The following is a 24410-nucleotide window of genomic DNA, read 5'->3' as shown; positions in this document are numbered from 1 at the left end:
AACTGACTGCATCATAAATCACTGACAGTTAGTTCAGGTCAGGGGAACTGCAGCCAAAGCACAATCTGTGTCTCCCAGACCGAGCGTGGTCATATGAATCCGCCCTAAAGGGTTATCTCCATCTCAACCCTTCTAAGCGGCCATCAGGCTAAGCAGAGTTACAGATATAGCAGAGCCTGTCTTGCTGCGCTGTTTCCGTAACACCGACAAAAGTGAAGAGAAATGACGGTGCAATAGCAAAAGCTCATACAATGTAATGCCAGTGACATGGTAAAAGGCAGGTATACCATCACAGCTCTAACCTGGAGCTTAATGTTCATCTTCTTGACTAATCCAATAACTTCCTCCAGGTCTTTCAGGCCTTGCTTTGCCAACACGCCAACTGCTGATTTCTGCTTTGTCAGTGAGGCCATCGTGGCTTCCAGCTCTTGAAGCTCTCCTTTCTGCTCAATATACTTATACAGACGATTCAGCTGAAACTGAAAGGATTACAAAGGAAATTATTTAAAATTCTGGTACTCACATATATACAATTATAAACTTAGAAGATTCAAAAAAGTCCATTAAAGGGGATAGCTGAGCGCTGTACTGTGCTTTTCCATGGCAGTCCCATAAAGAGAAATGGAACGACCGCTGCTCCAATCATATAGGAGACACAGGATCATGATCAGTGGTGATCCCAGAGGTTGGAACCCCAACCCCATCAGATACTAATCCGCTATCCTGTGGAAAGGGGAAACATTTAAAGGGGTCGTCTCACTTCAGCAAATAGCATTTATTATGTAGAGGAAGTTAATACCAGGCACTTACTAATGTATTGTGATTGTCCATATTGCTTCCTTTGCTGGTTGGATTCATTTTTCCATCACATTATACACTGCTGATTTCCATGGTTATGGCCACCCTGCAATCCAGCAGTGGTTGTTGTGCTTGCACGCTATAGGGAAAAGTGCCAGCCTCTCTGGTGGCTGGGACCACGGGAGCTCACATAGCCTAGTGCTTTTTCCTATTGTGTGCAAGCACGACCACTGCTGAAGGTTTGCAGGGTGGTCGTAACCATGAAAACGAGCAGTGTATAATGTGATTGGAAAATTGAATCCAGCCAGCAAAGGAGGCAATATGGACAATCACAATACATTAGTAACTGCCTTGTATTAACTTTCTCTACTTGATAAATGCTATTTGCTGAAGTGAGCCTACCCCTTTAAATCTTGGCACAGCCATTTCAGGTTCACCCTACAGTCCTACATTGCTCATCCAGTGCAAAACATCAGCTGTGCCACCATCTGGAGCAACGGTTCAGATTACCTATGCAAATGAAATACCAACATAAATGTTCAAGTTATACAGGGTCCAAAGAAAAAACAAAAAAACATCTACAGCCTGGGGCTATCTGGGCATGATGGGAGTTGTAGTTTTGCAACAGCTGGAGAGCAAAATGTTGGACAGCATTGCCCTATACTAATGTGGGAGTCATTTATAATCGCTCTCAAGATTTCTTCAAGAAATATACAGTCCCTGGTCCGGAGTTAGTGTCAGTCCTAACTCGGACTCTCACTGTAAAAGACACAGAGGTGGTGGGGATTGTACAAAATGATAAATTGAGCCTGAACATAAACAGTTTCAAAGGGGGGCTTTTCTTTCTAAAAATGTGGCTGTAGGTAATGCAGCCTTTTACTGATCAACAAGGAAGAGTTTGGTGCATTTCCACATATTCCTATATTCTGGAAATTATGACGACACCAGCTTCTTGCACCCAAGTCTCAGTAATCTGGAAAACAGCAATAGCAGTGGTGGCTTTATAATGACAGCCATTACCGATAATCTGTATGTGTATGTAATGTTATCAGACGACTACAAATTGACAGAAAATAAAATCATTCATATTTTCACTGCATAATAAGGGTCCATTCACACGTCCGTAAACAGGTCTGAATCCATTTCGCAATATCGGGAATGGGTGCGGACTTATTCATTCTCAATGGGGCAGAAATGGATGCTGAGAGCACACTATGTGCGGAGAGCACATAGTGTGCTCTCAGCATCCATTTCTGCCCCATTGAGATGCATCTGCATTTCCAGGGCGCGGCTTCGCAAAAAAATTTAACATGTCCTCTTCTTAGACTAGGCAGTTCTAAGGGGGGGGTGCCGGCCGGGTGTATTGCGGATCCGCAATAAACAACAGACGTGTGAATGGACCCTAATTGTAAGTGCATTTATTACAAGGGAAAGTTGCATTAGAAAATGTGTGGATGACTAATGTTTAGTGTTGAGCGAACTTGTGTTTTAAGTTCAGCGTCCAAAGTTCGGGTTATTGAGGAATCCCATTATGGATTCCGCTACAGGGACCATAACGGGATTCGTTGATAACCCGAACTTTGGACGCAGAACAAGTTTGCTCAACACTACTAATGTTTCACCTGACAACTCTTAAGGTGTGCAGGAACTTTTATGACTGGTAATCCTATAAACATGCATGACCAGACCAGCTGAGCATGCATGTTCAAGCTGATTTTACCCCAGAAATGCACCTGCATTATACTTGTGTTAAACTGGCCTTACTGCCGTAGAAAGCAGGGGATAAGCTTCCAACCAGGGGAACAAAGGATGGGACATGCTGAAAACCAACAAAACATGATCCTCGTCATCAGGTTACCCCCATAAACATAAGGCTCTCCATGTATCCTGTTGGATCTGCAGACATGTGCCTAATGAGTATGGCCAGCTTTTGGCACAGATAATCGCCTATAACACATCATCTGGATAGACTGTACTTACATTGTTCTTTGAAAGCGAGAGGTTACAAAACTTGGCTTCCACTTCCCTTTTAGTAAGTTTGTCAATCTGAGGAGGATAAAACTATGGTGAGTATGGGAGTTGCACAGTGTCCTACCTGAATGTACACCACCTGTAACATAGTAAAGTAGACATATAATAGGCCACTACGGTGTGTTGAAGAGGTCTTAGAACCCCTTGAAAGGGTTATCCAGGATTTTGATATTAGAGGGGTTATGCAGCCAGCACATACTGTATGGATGATCTATCCTCAGGATAGGTCATCAATATCTGATCGGTGGAGGTCCGTGCTCCCAGCACCCCGATCAGCTATTTGAAGACGCGGCGCGCTTACGAGCACTGCTTCCTCTTCATGATTACACTGCGCGTTGTCTCGCTTGAAGCTGCGGCGCAGTGTAAATACTTAAAGTGAATAGAACAAGGACTTGCACTGCGCCGCAGAGACTTCGAGGCGACATACAGTGTAATCTTGAAGAAGTAGTGCTTGTATGAGTGTCACCTCCTCAAACTTCTGATCGGCGGGGGTGCCGGGAGTCAGAATCCCACTGATCAGATATTGCTGAAGTGAATGAAAGTGGTGCTACAGTTACCAGCACCATCCACCACACAATGGACACAGCTACAAGGTAACAGCTGATTGAAGGGGCTGCGGGGTATGAGACCCCTGCCAATTTGATATTGACGGCCTTTATTTTTTCATTAATGTAGCTGTATCAGGGATTTCTTATGTGTATTTTGTAATGGCACCCTCTTGGGGTAAATATGTATTTATTATTATATAATAATGCTCGGTGCAAAAAACTGTAAATCAGATTTTTGAGTCACAACCATTTTATTTTTCCGTCGACATGAAGAGGGTTACCTTTTGCAGAACAAAAACTAAATCTCCCAAGTCACAAAAACAGCGTAGCACAGCTCACTCGGCTGTATCTGTAACTCTAGCCACCCCTGGCTATCCACTTACGAGGGTTAAGCCTCATTCACACGTCCATGTCCAAATCCGTGACAAGGTGGTCAGTGATGCCTTCGTGAAGACGTCCTTGAAGGATCCGTGTGCCCGTTTTTTGCTGTCATCCATGTTTCACGGACACTGTGCAACTAAAAAATAATTTTCAGAACATCTCTTCCTAATGATCCTTGAAACACGGATGACATCAATGGTTTTCACGGACCCATAGACTGTAATGGACGTGATGGATCCATGGACAAAATATAGAATGTTTCCGTGCTAAAACAGGGATGTGTGAATACATACATTAAAATGAACGGAGAACACAAACACTGATGAGTAAATGAGGCTTTACTCCTATTTTAGATATAAATGCAGAGATGGGCATTAACCCTTTAAAGACTGATTTATATAAAGCAAGAACCCCTTTAACATTGGTTGCCTATAATGACCTCTGTAGTTCCAGCACATCAGTACACACACATTTAGGTGGACACTGCCCCCTTCTGGTTTTCTGCTTTTTTTTTTTATGTTACAAAATCTTGAGTACATGGAAAACTTCAGAAATCTATGCTCAGTCTAAAAGCATTGTTTTATGGGTCAACAGGAAATATTAATAATGAAAAGGATTACCATTGCATCATACAGAATGGTGTACACTTGCATGAGTTTATCTTCTGGCACACCACAATGGAGTAAAATGGCTTTTAATAAAGATGTGTGGTTTAGGTGAATACTGTAATTCCTCTCCTATAAAAGAAACTCTGTTATAGAATGAATCCAATTGACAGTTCAAGCACCACAACAGCATCAAAAACAGCAATTGATCTCCACTACTACTGGGATTGTCTCAATGTTGTCAGGGAAAGAGTAATCCCAAGGAGGATTACTGTGTTCTACACTGGAATGAACTGCAATAAAGCGTAGATCTAGAAAGAGAATATTTTACTACAAAGGGGTCTTAAAATGAGACACTAATGGGAAACAGTTGTCAACTGTTAATGGCGTCATGTACCAATTCGCAGGACTGCACATCCTAAGAGCATATCTAGTCAAACACAAGCAATAGAATTCCTTGGAGTTCCGTACCTCTCTTCTGATCGTCTCAATAAGGCCCCATATACTCTATCAGGACTTCAGAAAAGTTCTCAAAATCAAGAGCTGCTAACAGTCACTCTTGCTCAAACGTACATAGCCCTGCCATGTATTGACTGCTCTCCATTTTAATGCTCAATATATACATTTTCATTATAGTAAGCACTTAGTGGGAATGCAAAAAAAACAAAACATATTAAGTTACGCTTTGAAATGCATGCGGTTTTTCTATGCATATTCCCGTGCAGAAAAAAACGCTGCGTATTACAGCACCAATAAATCTCATGTACATTTTGCAGATCTGCATTGCGGATTTTAAAATTTGCAGCATGTCAATTATGTTCGCGTAGTTAGCTGCACATTTCACGCTTTTCAACGGAAGGTTGTCCACTTTTTATTATTTTTATATTTATGACCCATCTTCAGGACAGTTCATCAATATCAGATTTGCATGGGTCCGACTTCCAGCACCTCTGCTGATCAGCGGTTTGAAGAGAAAGCAGGGCTTGTATAAGCACTGTTTTCTCTTCACTGTTTACCTGCTCACTGTCGACATGGCAGTTACAAGCAGTGTAATTACAACTGCTCCGTCCTATTCACTTCAATGGGACAGCTCCATCCTGTTCACTTGACTAGGAAGGAGCTGACCCATAGTAAATGGGACGGCTGAGATGTAATTACACCTGCTCACCGCTGCAGATGTGACGGCGAGCAGGTAACAATGAAGGGAAAGCAGTGCTCGTATAGGCACTGCTTTCTCTTCAAACAGATGACTGGTGGGGTACCAGGAGTCAGCCCCCCGCCAATCTGATAAGACAACCTATCCTGAGGATAGGTCATCAATATAAAAAAGCAGACAACCCCTTTGAGGACCAACAGACATAATATAGCATTTAATGCAATGGAATACTGGAGTATAACTGACAGGCACCCATTAAGCCATGCTGTCATTTCCCAAGGGTCGCCAACTGACTGACAAAGAAAGCCAAAGCCTTAATTTTCTTGACACCCTATTGACTACAGCATCAAAGGTGATGAACGTCAAGGATCGGAGTTATTTTCAATCTTGGCCATGGCAGATGTCAGAGATGCCACACCCGGCTTCCAGTGGCGATCACTGGGACATAATAGTATGGTGGTTTGCGGGAACAAGCAGTTTAGTACTATTATGATGTGGAGCAGCAAATCTGCCTAATCATGCAGAGATGCACCTAGAAAAATCTTAAGTTATAATGGTTGTTATCAGTGGTCGTCTCTTCTGATAATAACGTAAGTGGTGGGAACCGGGGGGGTTGAGTATATATAAGTATAAGTATAAGACAGACTTGGGATCCTGGTACGGGTTGTTGTAAGGCTTTACCATAAATACAAGCGGTTTTGCAATGAACATTTACGTCCAGCTGGTTTTTGCACACAAACATGCTCAAACAAATGAATAATGCAAAACTGTGCCAACATGTGGTAAAAATCCAAGCTGTTGTTTTTTGGTTGTCAACTACTGTAGCTTTCTCAGAAACGGATATCAAAAGCACCAAATGGCTAAAAACGAATCTGTGGCATCACAGAATCAATCAACTATAAGACATCCACTTAATTCCTCTTTCCTACACATAGAGCATCACCAGATACCTATCAATAGAGGCTTGAGGGAACCGCATGACCATAGGTAGGCTCTCCCCCACTAATGATACCCTGTTCATGCTCCAATATATGGACAGATACTATAACATAAATAAGAGCAGCTTTATGCTAATAACTGTACCTGTAATACTGGAAGCTCCTGGATAATCTCATATATAGTATACATAGTCTCTGTGACTGGAAAGTAGCTGTTAACAGATGAGGTGATCACATCAAACGCACATTCTGTAAGTTCCTTTGGATGACAGCGGTTCAGTTTCCGAGGCCTAAATACTCGCTCGATACAGTATCTGTAATTAAAATACCAATTGGGGCTTAATATAATCAAAACTAATACCCCATGTTAGGTTGTCGTATATCAATTCACTGTGTATCGGATAGTAGCTTCCAGGTAACAGTCTAATAATTTAGAGATAATGTGCCCATATACACAACACATTACCAACAGCCTAGACAACCTCCATCTGCAAAGTCCTGTAGCTAAAAAAACTGTTTGGAGTTGATTAAGGTCTCTTTACATTGGACGACAGAGCAGCAGATTCCTTCCCGACAATCTGCTGGTTGCTAGCGGAGGAGAACGCTCCATTTACATGCAGCAATCTCCTCCAGAGTATGGGGAGGAGTGATCGCTGATGCCATCACTGTCTCGTTGTTTGCAGACACCATATCGTGTTTACACAGCACGATCTGCTGCTGGTCAACGACAATTTGTGTGTCCACACAAACGATCAGATTACCGGATGAACGAGCATTTCTTTATACACAAAGACTGATATAAAACAAGGCTCATCACGATGAAATCCCACAAGCATGTTGCTTTAGAAGCTGACAGTATGCTCACAAGGTGTTACCTTTTTAAGTTGTTTATGTTGTTTCGTGCAACAAATCGTGCAAACGGGATCTAGAAGAGAGCAAAAAGAGTTAAAGATGGATGCACTATGATTAAATATTTAATTTCTCTGTTAGATCAAGTAAAACATATGTTTTCTAATGGGTTTTTAAAAAAAACATGATATTGTTGTTTTTTTAAAAACATGATGTTAGTGATTATTTCTGTGACCAGAATTATGTTTTATCCATGAAGGATCCATGTTTGGTTTGTGTGTCTATTTTTTGCCCTCCATGTGTCATTCACTTCCCACTTGCACTGCTAGGCTGCTAGGATTACCAGAACATCTCCTAGCAATGGTCAGTGAAAACCAGTCCCAGAACACAGATGTTATGTCAGTGGTTTTCACAGCCTCTAATGGACATGTCTCTGATTTACTGACATATTAAAGAGGCCTTATAAGTTTGTTATATGGCACCCGCTGGTGTTCTCTCGACTCGCTCACAAAACATCCGCCTAATATGTTCAGTACCTCGGAGATGAAGCCACTTCTATTGCAACTTTTATTGGCTGCTCTGCACAACAACAGGAATCACTTTGCTGCGTGGTACAAGGGAAAGCAATCAAAAGAACATCAAGGGGTCCACAATACATAAAGTATGTACCAGCAACTTCCTTTATGGATATTACTTTTTAGGTAATAAAAAGGGCACATCAATTAGTATGGGTGTCTGTACTGCAATTTTGCAATATTCATGACTATTTAATTTGGCCCAAGAACTCTTCAATGGCAAGTGTATATAAATTGACTTTTCACATACACACCAACTTATTGTTCAGATATTTGCGTCACACTTTTCTTTATAAAACTTACTATCTAAGTAGTTTTTGGATTAATTCTTGTTAGTTTTAATCTTTTACTCCTAATTTCATTAACCTGTTTGAAGGAGGAGAATAAAATAAACCCCACTAGGAGTAGATTTGATTTAACAAAGCTTTCGTGTTATTGATATCCATGGAAACAAAAGCATTCATTATATCATATTGTAACTCCAATTGTAATTTTTATTAAAAGTATAATAAAAATTGATTAAAAAAACTAATATTCATGTCCTTATTTGTTCTAGACAGATAGTATTCTGATACATTATAGACACAGTATTGTAATACTTGACACTTGTCTGTGGACCAATGCAGACCTACAGTCAGGTCCATAAATATTGGGACATCGACACCATTCTAACATTTTTGGCTCTGCTTTAACTGCAGACTGTCAGCTTTAATTTGAGGGTATTTACATCCAAATCATTGAACGGTGTAGGAATTACAACAGTTTGCATATGTGCCTCCCACTTAAGGGACCACAAGTAATGGGACAATTGGCTTTTCTGCTGTTCCATGTCCAGGTGTGTGTTATTCCCTCATTATCCCAATTACAATGAGCAGATAAAAGGTCCAGAGTTCATTTCCAGTCTGCTATTTGCATTTGGAATCTGTTGCAGTCAACTCTCAAGATGAGATCCAAAATGCTGTCACCATCAGTGAAGCAAGCCATGATTAGGCTGAAAAAACTAAACCAACCTATCAGAGAGATAGCAAAAACATTAGGAGTGGCCAAAACAACTGTTTGGAACATTCTTAAAAAGAAGGAACACACCGGTGAACTCAGCAACACCAAAAGACCCTGAAGACCACGGAAAACAACTGTGGTGGATGACTGAAGAATTCTTTTCCTGGTGAAGAAAACGCCCTTCACAACATTTGGCCAGATCAAGAACACTCTCAAGGAGGTAGGTGTATGTGTGTCAAAGTCAACAATCAAGAGAAGACTTCACCAGAGTGAATACAGAGGGTTCACCACAAAATGTAAACCATTGGTGAGCCTCAAAAACAGGAAGGCCAGATTAGAGTTTGCCAAACGACATCTAAAAAAGCCTTCACAGTTCTGGAACAACATCCGATGGACAGATGAGACCAAGATCAACTTGTACCAGAGTGATGGGAAGAGAAGGGTATGGAGAAGGAAGGAACTGCTCATGATCCTAAGCATACCACCTAATCAGTGAAGCATGGTGGTGGTAGTGTCATGGCGTGAGCATGTATGGCTGCCAATGGAACAGGTTCTCTTGTATTTATTGATGATGTGACTGCTGACAAAAGCAGCAGGATGAATTCTGAAGTGTTTCGGCAATATTATCTGCTCATATTCAGTCAAATGCTTCAGAACTCATTAGACGGCGCTTCACAGTGCAGATGGACAATGACCCAAAGCATACTGCAAAAGCAACCAAAGAGTTTTATAAGGGAAAGAAATTGAATGTTATGCAATGGCCGAGTCAATCACCTGACCTGAATCCGATTGAGCATGCATTTCACTTGCTGAAGACAAAACTGAAGGAAAAATGCCCCAAGAACAAGTAGGAACTGAAGACAGTTGCAGGAGAGGCCTGGCAGAACATCACCAGGGATGAAACCCAGCGTCTGGTGATGTCTATGTGTTCCAGACTTCAGGCTGTAATTGACTGCAAAGGATTTGCAACCAAGTATTAAAAAGTGAAAGTTTGATTTATGATTATTATTCTGTCCCATTACTTTTGGTCCCTTAACAAGTGGGAGGCACATATGCAAACTGTTGTAATTCCTGCACCGTTCACCTGATTTGGATGTAAATACCCTCAAATTAAAGCCTGTCAGTCTGCAGTTAAAGCACATCTTGTTAGTTTAATTTCAAATCCATTGTGGTGGTGTATAGATCCAAAAATGTTAGAAATGTGTCGATGTCCCAATATTTATGGACGTGACTGTATGTGTCCACCTTATAAGAGACCAGTGTTCCTGCGGACCAACATGGCTGCCGGATAAGTCTTCACAGGCTTTGTATTCAGTAACAAGTGAGACGTGTAGCTGTTTAGTATAGGAATTTGGGATCTGACTGAATGCAACCAAACATTTGCTGTTCTGTACTCATAAAGACACACAATACCCACCCTGAGATTGTACGGCAGTGTCACAAGCATGCCGCTGTGGTCCATGAAACACGCAGATTCGCCACTTTCTGACACCATCTTGTTTCGAGGCATCAACAATGGAGTATGTAATTTTACTGCTCCTAAACCAGAGTAACAGAGACAATGGTGACTTTGATACCAATTTACACTTTGTGTGTTTTCTTAGGTGACGTTCACACGGCGGCTTCCTAAGCAGAATTTAGGTGGAGACAGCCGCAACAAAATTCCACAGAGAACCTGCCGACGGCCGCATCCTCTCTCAATGGGAAGCATTGCTGAGGATCGCAGATTAGCGGCTTAAAGCAACGGCCAAGCCGAGAAGGGATATGTGCTTTCTTGGCACGGCTGCAGTTTTAATTCTGGCTCGGTTGTCCGCACCCAAATTCTGTTTAGGAAGCCGCTTTCTGAACGTCCCCTTACAGCGGCCACAGTAATCATGTCATTCTTGTGTTACATTCTGAAATGTAACTCTAGGAGTTGTGTCTTTCTGAAAACCACAATCATGCCTAGTCTGTCAAGTGATTGTGGCTTAAACTGGGGAAACATGGCTAAAAAAATGCCTTTAGCTGCCAACCGCACATGTAACAGGTCAGCCAGTTTCATAGGTACAAATCAGCGGACAGATGCACTACTGAACATTGCACTTTAACTACTGGACATGACGTACACATGGGACCTGACATTAGCATTGGTTACTGAAATAGATGCATAAGGACAGAATAATATCATAATAATAATATTTATATAGCGCCACCATATTCCGCAGTGCTTTACTAATTCAGAGGGTTCATGTACAAAACAAAAGACATCACAACGTAACTGGCTAGTATACAGTTGAAACACTAGGGAGTGAGGGGCCCTGCTTACAATCAGAAATGTACCCTTTTGCTGCAAGGACAAACAAATAAATAGGATTATATCTTATATATTCTGAAAGGAAATACCTGACACATTGTTAAAATGGCACTGACTATACTCAATTTCTGCTTGTAAAGTCTGACTCGAGTGTAAGGTGCACAACACCTCCTAAAATAAAAAGTAGATAGAAGTGCAGAGTTCATACAGTATGTCTACATGCACATATCTTCAAAAATTGTTCAACTCTTTCAGCAGGAAATAAATAATTCTTCTATATATGACCAAGGGTACATACAGTAGCCTCCAGGACCAGCAAGAAGGGTGTTAACATGTAGAGAAGTCATTGTATGCCCCCCCCCCCCCCCCCCTATGGTCTGTTTCACATGGTCTGTTTCACATGTCTATGGTCTGTTTCACATTTGCGGAAAACAGATCCTGGTCGGAACAGCCTGCCGGATCCGTGAATACCGGGTGCTACCGTGATACCTTCCAGCCCCATTCACTATAATGGGGACCGGCAGAGATCTGGCCGCAACCCGGCAAATATGCAGAGGAGCAGCCAGACAAATACCTATGCACGCAAGAGTTTTCGGACAGTATCTTGGCAGCACACGATAGCACCGGGTATTCACGGATCCGGCAAGCCGTTCCCTGCCGGATCTGTTTACCACAAATGTGAAATAGACCTTAGTAATACACCCCAAATACTGCATCGAGAATATGGAGCTTAGCATCAATAAAAGCTAGCCTTTACATTCTAGCCACAGCATTTAACTCCTTAAGGGTACAGCTAATTTTTCTGTTCACATAATTTTTTGTGGGACAACTTAATGGCCATTTAAAACCCTCCTGATGCAGCGATTTTCCATTTTTGCATTTTCGTTTTTCACTACCCGCCTTCCCAGGGCCATAACTTTTATTTTGTCGTTCACATAGCCGTATGAGGACTTGTTTTTTGCAAAACTGACTGTACTTTCTAATGTACCCTAGACTGCAATAGAATGATTTTTACAGGCTGCTTGTCAGACTGTGTCTTGGGAGCAGCTTTGCAGGCAGTTCACTATGACAGGCCTTGGGGCTCAGATTGCAGAACAGAGGGAGCTCCCACCCTCTGTCTTACCCCACAGATGCCATGGTCACCATTGAAAGTGGCATCTGCAGGGATAAATGACTGGAATAGGAGTATTCTCGCTTTCCGGTCATTGTCAGCAGGTGTCTGCTTATTATACAGCCTGTAGCCACCATGTGTGCAGCAAGCTTGGCGCCTAAGCACACTCCATAGTATTCTTAATTAGAGGTACGTCATACAGCATTATGGGCTTAAAGACACCATGTATTACACATGTCCTTGGCAGTGTTAGGACCAACAGTATTCATCAACATAAATGTAATGCCTCCACTGTCCACAATGATTATGTAACATGAACTTACCATGTCTTTTAAATACACGGCACACTGTCTCACACACATGATGATGTATCCTAGCGGACCGGACTGTGAAACTACCCTGTAAAATAATGAGATCACCTTGAGTGAAAGACTATAGGTTTTACAACAAGCTGTAATGGCTCTGTACGGAATGTGGTTTCTGTGCTTGACAAAGAGTGACCCTATTCAAACTGATATGTGCTCATTACCTGCGCTAGACGACAAGCAAGAGGAGAATTTTTATTTATTAATACTTATGTCGGGTTCACTGAAGGACACAACTAAATCTAAGGTATCGTTATCCCCCAATGACACGAGCAAGAAGATTCATAATCATAAAGAAAGTGCCACATATACCTTAAAAATGTCACTATCATACGTGTAGTCCATAGCAGGTGAAATGCGTTGGGAAAATATCTGACTGATCATTGTGCGATAGGCTTTTCCATCTATATTGGCCAAGGTGTGATGGAGAACTTCATGGAGCTCAGACTCTTCGAGCTGTGGTGGTGGCAAGAGGTCACATTTCAGAAGCTCCATTGCCGTGGGTCGGGCTGCAGGGATCATGGTTCAGAAGCCAGGTAATGACTTTTCTCTGCAAAGTACATAATATGTCTGGTTAATAAAATTAAAATAAAAAAATAGGCCAGAACAAGTTTAAAACTAAGAAGCTTTATTCACTTCCGCTGAGTCCTATCTCTGCTGTTCCAACGCTCCTTCAGTCCTAACTGCTCTGCATATCCTGTCCAGGCTATCAAAGGCCCATGCAGCCAATAATTGACCGAGATGGGTGAGCAGTAAGGCCAGTGATTGGGCTGAGCCGGTTTTTCCTACAGTTTTTGTGTGTGGCGTTTTGTTTTTTTTAATAAAAATCTCCCCAGGTAAATTCTTTAAGCATAAATCTTATAAGGAAAGACTTAAAGGGGAAGGTCAATTTGTAAAAATGATTGAAAATATGTACTAATCTATTTCTTGTGTGACAAACATCTGTATGTCATGCAGTATCTAACACCCATCACACAAAAACGGACCCCGGGTTCCCACCTGTGAGCCGCATAAATATGACTATTCGTTTCTCTGTATAGGGCACAATAAGTGATTCACCCACATCACCACCAACTGTTCAGCCCTAGATGCATTTTCTTCTTGAGTATGCATAGCAAAATTACCCTTTAGGATCCATGTAGGGTAGCACAGAATTAGGTCACCGCCATCATCTTGTGCTCCGAGGGCAAAGCGGGGAGACAAACAGTGAGGTTTAGGCAGTCCACAGAGGGTGACCTAGGGTGATTATCTGACACACAGATGTCTGTCCCACAGAAAATAGAATAGGACATATCTGCAAAAATTACTTACAAATTGGCCATACCCTTTAAAGCCTAGAGTAAAGAAGGGAATTCGGGGCGCGGGTGTGGGGTGGTGGATACAAATCAATGAGAGTCATTTATCAAGCTGACATATGCCTACGCCGACGCATGTTCATAACTTCTGCAGATCCACCGCCAGGTATATAGGGCCTTATTAAGACCAGCATCTAAAACGCTGGTTTTAATAAATGACCTCCAATTTCTTTAATAAGGCTCTAGAGGGAACACGGGAGTACAACCTGAAATTAGTTGGAAGGAGATCAGAAGCAGTGTCTTAAAATATACACTGCTGCTAGTAATACATTCAAGGGGTTACCTGTAAACTGCTGTGCTTTCAACACAACAGGAGTAAATTACCTGCTTCTCAGTTTCTGGCTTCTCAAAATCATTCGGAAAAACTATAGAAGGCTGAAAGAAAATGAAATATATCACTTGTTTTGTCATGAACCGCACTCTGCACAAAATGTACCTGTTCACACACGGAAACACGGTTGTTTGCATATACATATAATCTACATAGGTGCAGGTCCCACCTCTGTTCTCCCCCCTCCCACACCTGAAGTGAAAGAGAGAGCACACCGAGCATGTGCGGCATGGTCTCCATTCACTGCTGTAGGAGTTCCAAAAATAGCCGAGCAAGTGTGCTTAGCTAATAAGTGTAGAAACAGCCACTTTTCTTTAATAAAAATATATTACAAACTTCATTACTATCACTTATGAAAAATATAAAAGTTTAGGTAAGCTCAAACTAGGGCTCCATTCCTGAGATGTTAGCTTTTTCCAAATATGCAAATGAGCAATTTGGTGCAACAAGGCCGTCACCGTTGCTCGTTACACCAAAGCTCCGCTCCTTGATTAACAGAGCCAGCCAGTGGTAATGTAAGTTCGCATGGCCCTATGTTCCTGGTCATGCGCCGTAGCTTACCAGACAGCCCTGAAGAGACAGACCTTGGCATGGTATCATGGGTGCATGTGCCAGGAGAATCAGGGCTGTAGGGCACATACGGCAAAACATAAAGCTTATAAAACAAAGTGAGATTACGTCGGCATTGCCTGGTCCTGTCAATGACAGCAGGGAGGGAAAGGCTGGGCGTCGAAAGGAGTGCGGTTGAGTGCTAGGAAAGAAATGGTGATGCTCTTGCTGCACCAAAAGAGCTCATATCTCAGGAACGGAGCCTGGGATCGGGAACCAAAAGGAAAACCTTTCACTCGGGTGACCTATAGCAATCTACCCAAGCCTCTGCTTTGATAAGGAGGTTGCTGGTAACATACTCCCTTTCAAGTTTAATTAGGGTGGATGGAAGAATACAAAATGGATCCACTAAGATTAAGTAATGCCTATGAACAGCCCTTACACTGCGGGGACACATACAGGTAATTGGTATAATTAGGCCATCTACTGTAGAAACCTCTCCAGGATATACTTCTCAGTTAATTCCTACAGAGGTACTAGAACTTTCAGTCTACCCAAGTACAACAACAAGGACAGTGCATTTCAGAAACGATTTATATACATTTTATGAGCTAAAAAATTCAAGATATATAGCATTCAATATACCCAGAGTTTAATATACCTGTCTCAGCATGCTCAATACAGAAATCCTTTCAGAACTCGTGTCCATAGGTCTGTAAGACATCTCAAATAATATAATTCCCAAGCTGAACAGGTCCACTTTCTAGGCAAAGAAAAGAAAAACACAATTTTTAAATTAGTATCAAATATTAGCTGGATGCCATATTAGAAGCTACTGCCAGTTCAGGGTCATTCAAACCGTAACATTTTTATTACCTGATTATAGGAAGCTTTGGCGTTCCCCTGGACTTCTGGACTTACGTACAAAGCTGTGCCCACCATGCCTGTGAGTTTTCCTGCAGAAAACATTTGAACCATTATGATGCAATTTTAGGATACATTCTGTTACTCAGAAATACACCGGCAAAAAGCCCTTCTATATAACGGATGGACAGGAAACCTGGAAGAGCTTTCTACAGGAACTATGGAAATTACCTTCAGGGTCAACCTTAGCACAATCACGAGATTGGTCCTCATCTTGTGTTGATTCAGTCTACAAAAGAGGAAAAGCTCCTAAATTTCAGGCACCTTTCAATTTAGAAATCTCCCCCAATGTATTTACTTATGTGCAATGTGATTAGTCTAAGGGTCCATTCACACGTCCGTAGTTCTAGGTCCGTATCCGTAGTTCTGTTCTGCAGCCCCGCAGATAGAATATGTCCTATTCATGTCCACAATTAAGGATAAGAATAGGATCATAGGGCAAAATGCGGAAAGCACACAACCGGTATTTGTGTTTGGCGGCTCTGCAATTTGCAGACAGCAAAACACTTACAGACATCTGAATAGACCCTTATGAAAAAGAAAAAAGCTATGTTTTGTTTCAGATCTGCTGAAGTATAAGAGTACTTTCACACTAGCGGCAGGACGGATCCAACAGGCTGTTCACCCTGACGGATCCGTCCTGCCGCTATTTGCCGTGCCACTGCTCCGTCCCCATTGACTATAATGGGACGGGGCGGAGCTCCGGCACTGCATGGCAGTGCACGACGAGAGGCGCCGGACTAAAAAGTCATGCTGCGCCTGAGCTCCGCCCCCATTATAGTCAATGGGGACGGAGCTGCGGTCCCGCGGCATGGCGAAATAGCAGCAGGACGAATCCGACAGGGTGTCGGATCCGTCCTGCCGCTAGTGTGAAAGTAGCCTAAGGCACTTACTTTATAGGCTGGGTGATCTGTAGCCAGACCGAAATCCCCAATCTTTACTTGATCTTCTGAATCCAAGAAAATGTTAACAGGCTTTAAGTCCCTATGTATCATCCCCTGCAAGGCAAAGCAGTAAATATTGACACTGCACCAACCCTAGCAATCCCAATATCACTAATAGGCAGGTCACACACAAGATGGCCAGCAGACAAACGTTCATTTGGCCAACAGCTATTTGTCCCGATCATAAACATGAAAACTCTACCAAGTGTGAATGTTTCTTTCAGATCCCTCTATCAGTAGCCTTTCTCCCATGGGAACACAACATTGGGCATCTAAGAAATCATCCCCAGTGTGAGGAAGCCTCATTACACATTAGGCTACTTTCACACTAGCGTTTTGGGGCGGATCCGTCATTGATCTACAAAAACGGATCCGTTACAATAATACAACCGCATGCATCCGTCGTGAACGTATCAGTTTGTATTATCTGTAATATAGCCAAGACCGATCAGTCATGAACTCCTTTGAAAGTCAATGGGAGACGGATCTTCTATAGACAGTTTTCTATTGTGCCAGATTGTGTCAGAGAAAACTGATCCGTCCCGATTGACTTACATTGTGTGCCAGGAGGGATCCATTTGGCTCAGTTTCGTCAAGCGGACAGCAAAACGCTGCAAGCAGCGTTTTGGTGTCCGCCTCCAGAGCGGAATGGTGACTGAACGGAGGTGAACTGATACCTTCTGAGCGGATGCTTTTCCATTCAGAATGCATTAGGGCAAAACTGATCAGTTTTGGACCGCTTGTGAGAGCCCTGACCGGATCTCCCAAACGGAAAGCCAAAACGCAAGTGTGAAAGTAGTTAGTCAGCTGATCCTGCCAGTAGATTAACTGCAGAATTTCAACATTGCCCAAATTTAATTTGCTAAAAGTGCACAATACCAAAAACAAATATACACGAGCCAAGATTCTGTCCAAAGCCAACTACACAGATATAGTTTGATACAACACTACCACTTATTGTAATCCTTATTTTCAGACACATGTACGACATGTCATTTTTATGGCAGTTTTTGATACCCTTTTTAAGGTCAAACATGAAGTGGATCCAAAAAGATGGAAACGTGAAGCCTTGCACTGGAATCACACACAGTTTTTGGAGCAGTTTTGATGCAGTTTGTTGCACCAAAGTCAGGAGTGGATCTCAAAGGAGTGGGAAATATAAAGAACTTACATTTCTCCTCCCTTCCGGACCCAATTATGGCTAAAAATCCTAAAACTGCCACAAAAACTGCAGGTGTGTTTCCAGCCAAACCTAAAATCTGTCAAAAACGGGAAGCATCTAGTAGATAAGAAAATCAGCTATGCCACCTCAACCAGACTTACTTTAAAGCTTATTGTTCTGACATATACTGCCTACACAGAAGGTGTAATTACCGTAATTGGAACATGTTAACAAGTATTACTAGCTGAGCCGTCCTTATATTACAGGGCCCTACATACCTGCTCATGAATGTATGCCAATCCATCCAATATCTCCCTAAACAGTCTCCACAGGCGATTGTTGTCCAGATATAACCCTTGATCTATAGTGTCTCGTAACGTGCTTTTCTCACAATACTCCATCTGGAAACAATGAAACACAAAAAAATGCTATCACCAAAATATTACATTTACAAGTGAAGGATACACGATGGCCACATAACACAAGATGGCCTCTGGGATGTACTAATGCTTCAAGCACCAAGTAGCATGACCAGTGTGGCTACAACTGTGGACAAACTACAATAAAGGGCATCTGTCAGCAGTTTTATACCTATGACACTGGCTGATCTGTTACATGTGTGCTTGGCAGCTGAAGGCATCTCTGTTGGTTCCATGTTCCTATGTGCCCACATTATTGTTTTTATGTATGCAAATGAGCGTTTTAGTAGCAATGGGGGCGTTGTCAGTACACCCCTCTGCTATTAACACTCCCTCCCTCTGCCTTTTGACAGGTCCAGGCACTGTAAACATCATCACACCTGGCCCTGATTCCTCCTAAAGTCAATCAGAGTGTAGAGGGTACGGCAGTTGCAGAGAGAGCAGAGCCTCTAGGTGTAATGGCAACGCCCCCTTAGCACCAAGAGCCTCATTTGCATATATTTAAATATATTTTTCTCAGCAATGCGGGCATATATGAACATGGGACCAACATGCATGCCTTCAGCTGCCGAGTGTGCATGTAACAGGTCAGCCGGCGTCATAGGTACAGATCTGCTGACAGATATCTTTACTTGACACCTGAACAATATTTTACAGTGCACACACGTGGATACCATATTCCAGCTCAGATCTAATGAAAGCTGCATGGAATATGAATATGGAGAGTGTATGATTAGTTGGAGTTGCCATGTTTGCTTCTTCTATAAGATTGCAGGATACATACATTAACCAAGAATTGTAATTTACACAGAATGACCATACCTGGATATAAAGGTAATGCACGGTCTGAATGGACATTTCAGATGGGGACTCCTTGCATCCTTCAACAGCACACTCTTCATCCTGTTGGATTCACAGTGATTAACAGACAGGAATATTAATGACAGACAAGGATCGCATTAATGCAAGCTCTTTATCTCCAGTGTCACCCACTACAGAAGACCTGCAAAGTGTTAATTTCTAAGAGCCAGCTTTGCGGGTGCATCTATTGCAGTGGCTCTCAACGCCAGAACTATGTCCTTCTGCATGCATTTAGCATGTCATGTCTTAAAGGGGTTGGCCTATCTGTGACACTGATAGCATATCACTAGGCACTTCTAGGACCTGCACCTATCTACAACAGGGACCCCAAAGTGAAAGAGAGCACACTGTGCATGTGCAGCGTGCTCTCCATTCATTGCTATACGAGTTTTAAAAATAGCCAAGCAAGCACACTCAGCTGTTTCTAAAAGTCCCATAGCAGTGAACAAAGAGCGTACCGTGCATGCACAGCAACCTCTCCATTCACCACTATAGGACTGCTGGAAATAGCCAAGCTGGCACTCGCCTATTTTTGGAACTTCCATAGTGGTGAACGGAGGGTGGCCATGCATGTGCGGCATACCTAGAAGTAGGTACCTGAAACCTAATTGACATTGATGGCATCATCAATAGAGATGAGCGAATTTCTCAAAAATTTGATTCGGGCGGTTCGCCGAATTTTCCTAAACTATTTGATCCGAATTTATTTGTGGCGAATCACATTAAAAAAAACTGCTATTTCCTGGCTGCAGAGAGCCTGTGTTATGGTGTAGAACACGGTGCCTTGCAGTAACATGAATAGGGAGCCTGCTGTGGTAGTGAAACACTGAGTCCGTATGACACGCACATGACAGGCGTCGCTCTTAGAATCACTGCACACTTCACTTATTTGGGCAGTTATGGGGCCAAAACTGACCAAATAACTCAAGTATGAACTCAGCCTTACAGGTCAAAGTTAGCGTCAAGAAGAAGCGCACTCCTTTTACACCATCGTCAGCAGATTCCACATAGATGTCTACAGAACCTGTTCTATTAAAACGCTTATACAAGTAGAGCCCCCCGGCAGAGTGGAGAGGGTGTCAGCAGTAAGTTTTTGTTGACGTCACTGATTATTTTGCCGTTCCTCTGATCCGTCAGAACAATAACCCCCCAAAAATCGGATCCTGTCTGTTGAGCATCTGCCTTCACTCGGTCAGCATTTGGTCTGTAATCCATCAGTATTGCTAAAGCCAAAATAAACTGTGGGTTTTGTACCCACTCCTGCTTTTGGCTACCAAATCATAAGCCAATTCTGATGCAAAATAGGGACCATGTCATACAGACCTTACAGCTGCTACATAGACAGGATCAGTTGTGCATCTCATTTTTCTTTCCTTCTGACATATCAGAAGAAGGGTCAAATAAATGAGGATGTCAACCTGGCCAAAAAGGAAAAATAGTGGCCCAGTCATGGAGTGGGGTGGGTGGGAACAGCATGAGAAGTCCACAGAGTGGCCCAGTGACAGAGTGTTGAAATGGCAGCAGCATGAGGAGACCACAGAGTGGCGATTTTGCAGCAGCATGAGGAGACCACAGAGTGGAACAATGACAGACTGTGGAGGTGGCATTAGTAGCATGAGGAGACCCTGAGTGGTGAGGTGGCAACAGCATTAGGAGACCACAGAGTGACCTGGTGACAGAGTGGGGAGGTGGGTGGCAATAACAGTACCTGCTGATGGTGGGTGTAAGAAGGAGCACTTGGCCGTTTGGATCATCAAGAAATCGTTTATGGCCTCTGTTTGTATAGTCGGTCCAACAAATGGGGGGCGGAATTCCAACGGGTGGAAACGTCGCATATCAGCCTATGTTGGGAGACGCCGTTCTGGCGCTGCAGCTCAAGGAGGACGTGCTTGGCGGTGTACGAGTGGCTGAAGTGCATGCAAAGTTTCCTGGCAATTTTTAGGATGTCTTGCAGATGGGTAGAAGACTTCAGGAACCGCTTGACAACCAGATTGAACACGTGCGCCATGCAGGGCGCATGGCTCAGCCCTCCTTGATGCAGCGCCGACACCATGCTGTTCCAGTTGTCGTGGAGAAAGCCAGGATTCGATTTCTTGATTAAGGACACGGAGCAGTTCCTCCCCTGTGTGACTCAGTTCGCCCAGGCAAATGAGGTGTAGAACAGCGTGACACCGCCATGCCCTGCACATGTGGTATGCTGGAGGAGCACTGTGAATTGTCCCTGCAGCGGAGGCTGAGGACACAGTGGTGGATGAGGAGGCAGAGGCGGACATTGTCGCAGGACCAACGGTGCAAGAACATGGAGGCGGAAGCGGCGTCATCTGGCCAAGTTGCTGGTGTGGCTGGGCAGGAACCACATTCACCCAGTGGGCCGTAAAGGACATGTATTGTCCCTGACCGCAGTTACAGCTCCACACATCGGCGCAGCCGTGCACTTTGGCAGACACTGACAAGCTCAAGGACTGGCCCACCTTCTGTGCTACATATTTGTGCAGGGCTGGTACTGCCTTTTTGGCAAAGAAATGACGGCTTGGGACTCTCCACAAGCCATCATTTCTCTGAAAGGTGCAGAGTCCACCACTTGGAAAGGGAGGGACTGCCGTACCAGCAACTTAGCCAGGAGCACATTCAGCTTCCGCGCCATAGGATGAACACGCGTATTGCTGTCTCTTGGTGATCGACTGCTGGCGAAATGAGTGACCAGGAGTAGGAGGACGATAAGCAGGAGCATCAGGACTGGTAGATGATGGGAAGGACAGACAGCTCCCTTCAGTTGAGGTGGTGGAGCCTTGACTGCCTGAAATCATGTGTGTGCCACTGGGAGATGCAGCGGTTGCTGCGGCAGGCTGGACCACCACATAGGAGATAGTGGCTTAACGAAAACTGCCACACCGCCAAGTAGGTGATTTTACCCCCAAGACTCAGCACTGACTGACTTCTACAGTCACTGCCTCCGTGAACCCCTGCACCACTACTTTCCGGGCAGGTAGGCTCCTGCGAAGCTGGTGCTAAACCCCGGGCACGTTTGGCTCCCGCCCTCCCACTGCTGCCACCCTGCCGACTCCCGGCCATGCTACGGTCGCCCATTTATAAATATAAGGTGTTAAATGGCTTCTGTGCTCCTCTGCTGGTCCTTTTCGTCGGTTGGTTCCAGCAGAGAAGCATAGTTCACAGTGAGTACACCAAACAGCACACTTAGCCCCCAGATCACAGGTTGCGCAGGATCTGCTTCAAGGGCAGCAGAGTGGGGCTGGCGCTGTCGGATTACATGGTGAGGCATACACCAGCAGCGCAGCCAATCCTGGACCTAGTACCAGCACTGCCGTACAACATGGTGAAGTGGCGAGCACCAGAAGGGCAGTTGAAGGTGGTATGGTGGCACGCGCATTAGTTCCCCCGTCGCAGCCACCGCACAGACAGGCCCGTAGAGCCCCTAGAGTCCCTGAGGTGCTGGCAAACCCTGATTGGCAGCCCCCAACTTCAGCCGCACCAGTAGTTCCCCCTTTCACCGCCCAGTCTGGAGTTCGAGTTGAGACAGCTCAGATCGGATCAGCACTGGGGTTTTTTGAGCCGTTCTTGACTGCGGAGCCAACCCGGGAAGCTTTTAGTCCCAGTCTTTCCAGTGGAAACCCGTCCAAGTTTCCGAAATTAAAACTTTTCTGGGCCTTCTTCTCAACATGGGCCTAACAAAAAAGCATGAATTGCGGTCATATTGGTCCACGACCCCAATTCATCACATGCCCATGTTCTCTGCTGCCATGTCCAGGACACGATTTGAGACCATCCTGCGTTTCCTGCACTTTAGTGACAACACCACCTCTCGTCCCAGAGGCCACCCAGCTTTTGACCGGCTCCACAAAATTCGGCCCCTCATAGACCACTTCAACACCAAATTTGCAGATTTGTATACCCCTGAGCAAAACATCTGCGTAGACGAGTCCCTTATACATTTTACCGGGCACCTTGGCTTCAAATACATCCCAAGCAAGCGCGCCCGGTATGGGGTCAAATTGTATAAGCTCTGTGAAAGGGCCACAGGCTATACCCACAAATTTTGTGTCTATGAGGGTAAAGATCAGACCCTGGAGCCGGTCGGTTGCCCTGACTACCTGGGGAGACAGTCTGGGACTTGGTGTCACCCTTATTTGGCAAGGGGTACCATCTTTATGTGGACAATTTTTACACAAGTGTGCCCCTCTCCAGGCATTTGTTTTTAGAACAGATTGGCTGCTGTGGCACCACGCGACCTAGTCGCCGGGGCTTCCCCCAACGGCTAGTTACCACCCGTCTTGCAAGGGGGAGAGGGCTGCCTTGTGTAACGAAGAACTGCTCGCGGTGAAATGGAGAGACAAGCGTGACGTTTACATGCTCTCCCCCATTCACGCAGACACGACAATCCAAATTGAACGAGTAACAGGAGTCCACGACTATAATTTGCTCATAGGAAGGGTGGACGTCAATGACCAGATGTTGGCTCCCTATTTACTTTCCCGCAGAACCAGACGCTGGTATAAGAAGGTGTCTGTATATTTGATTCAATTGGCTGTATAGAATAGTTTTGTTCTCTACACAGTAAGGCTGGGAGAACAAGATCCTTCCTCAAATTTTAGGAAGAGATCATCGAGAACCTCCTGTATCCAGGAGGTTCCGTGGCCCCAACCACCAGTGTAGTGAGCCGTCTACATGAGCGACATTTCCCCAGTGTTGGTACCTCAAACCAACCGCCACACCGAAAAAAAAGTCGTGTCTGTAGCGGGAGTGGAATAAGGCGTGACACCCGCTATTTCTGTCCTGACTGCCCTGACCACCCTGCCCTATGTTCAGGGGAGTGTTTCTAGAAGTACCACACACAGGTACACTATTAGCATAGGGATTACGTTACACAGGACAGGCACACAGGGCTATTAGGGCCCATTCACACAGGAGCTGCTGCAAACCTCTCCCTTCACCTGGGACAAAGTGCATAATGTACTTCGCCACATCTCTGGGCGATTTGCGCTTTGCACATTGTCCCATAGGGAAGGAGAGGTTTGTCCTATAAAAAGGTAAAAAAAAAGCTAAAATAAATAAATAAATAAATCACCGGTAAGCAAAAAAGTTAATGTTCTGTTTCCAAAGTTCATAAAGTTAATGTTAAAAGTTAATGTTTGCCGAGGCTTATGAGCCGAGTGGTGTTCATATGCTTTGGCAAACACTTTGTATATAATAAAAATAAA

The 24410-nt window shown here is 43.9% G+C and overlaps 1 protein-coding gene across 1 annotated transcript in view; it reads right to left on the bottom strand.

The window, feature by feature from the left end:
• EIF2AK4 (eukaryotic translation initiation factor 2 alpha kinase 4) overlaps positions 1-24410 on the bottom strand; it is a 111160-nt gene that overhangs the window by 21083 nt on the left and 65667 nt on the right. Inside the window, 16 exon segments of the mRNA XM_044271659.1 lie at positions 303-479; positions 2779-2844; positions 4379-4495; positions 6603-6771; positions 7333-7382; positions 10298-10419; positions 12608-12683; positions 12962-13165; positions 13167-13199; positions 14329-14379; positions 15546-15647; positions 15761-15840; positions 15980-16037; positions 16702-16806; positions 18193-18315; positions 19156-19236. Of these exon segments, the coding sequence (XP_044127594.1) occupies positions 303-479; positions 2779-2844; positions 4379-4495; positions 6603-6771; positions 7333-7382; positions 10298-10419; positions 12608-12683; positions 12962-13165; positions 13167-13199; positions 14329-14379; positions 15546-15647; positions 15761-15840; positions 15980-16037; positions 16702-16806; positions 18193-18315; positions 19156-19236 (1614 nt within the window).

Source organism: Bufo gargarizans, chromosome 11, assembly GCF_014858855.1.
Source record: "Bufo gargarizans isolate SCDJY-AF-19 chromosome 11, ASM1485885v1, whole genome shotgun sequence".
Taxonomy (NCBI): Eukaryota; Metazoa; Chordata; class Amphibia; order Anura; family Bufonidae; genus Bufo; species Bufo gargarizans.
This window is presented reverse-complemented; position numbering and strand designations above follow the sequence as displayed.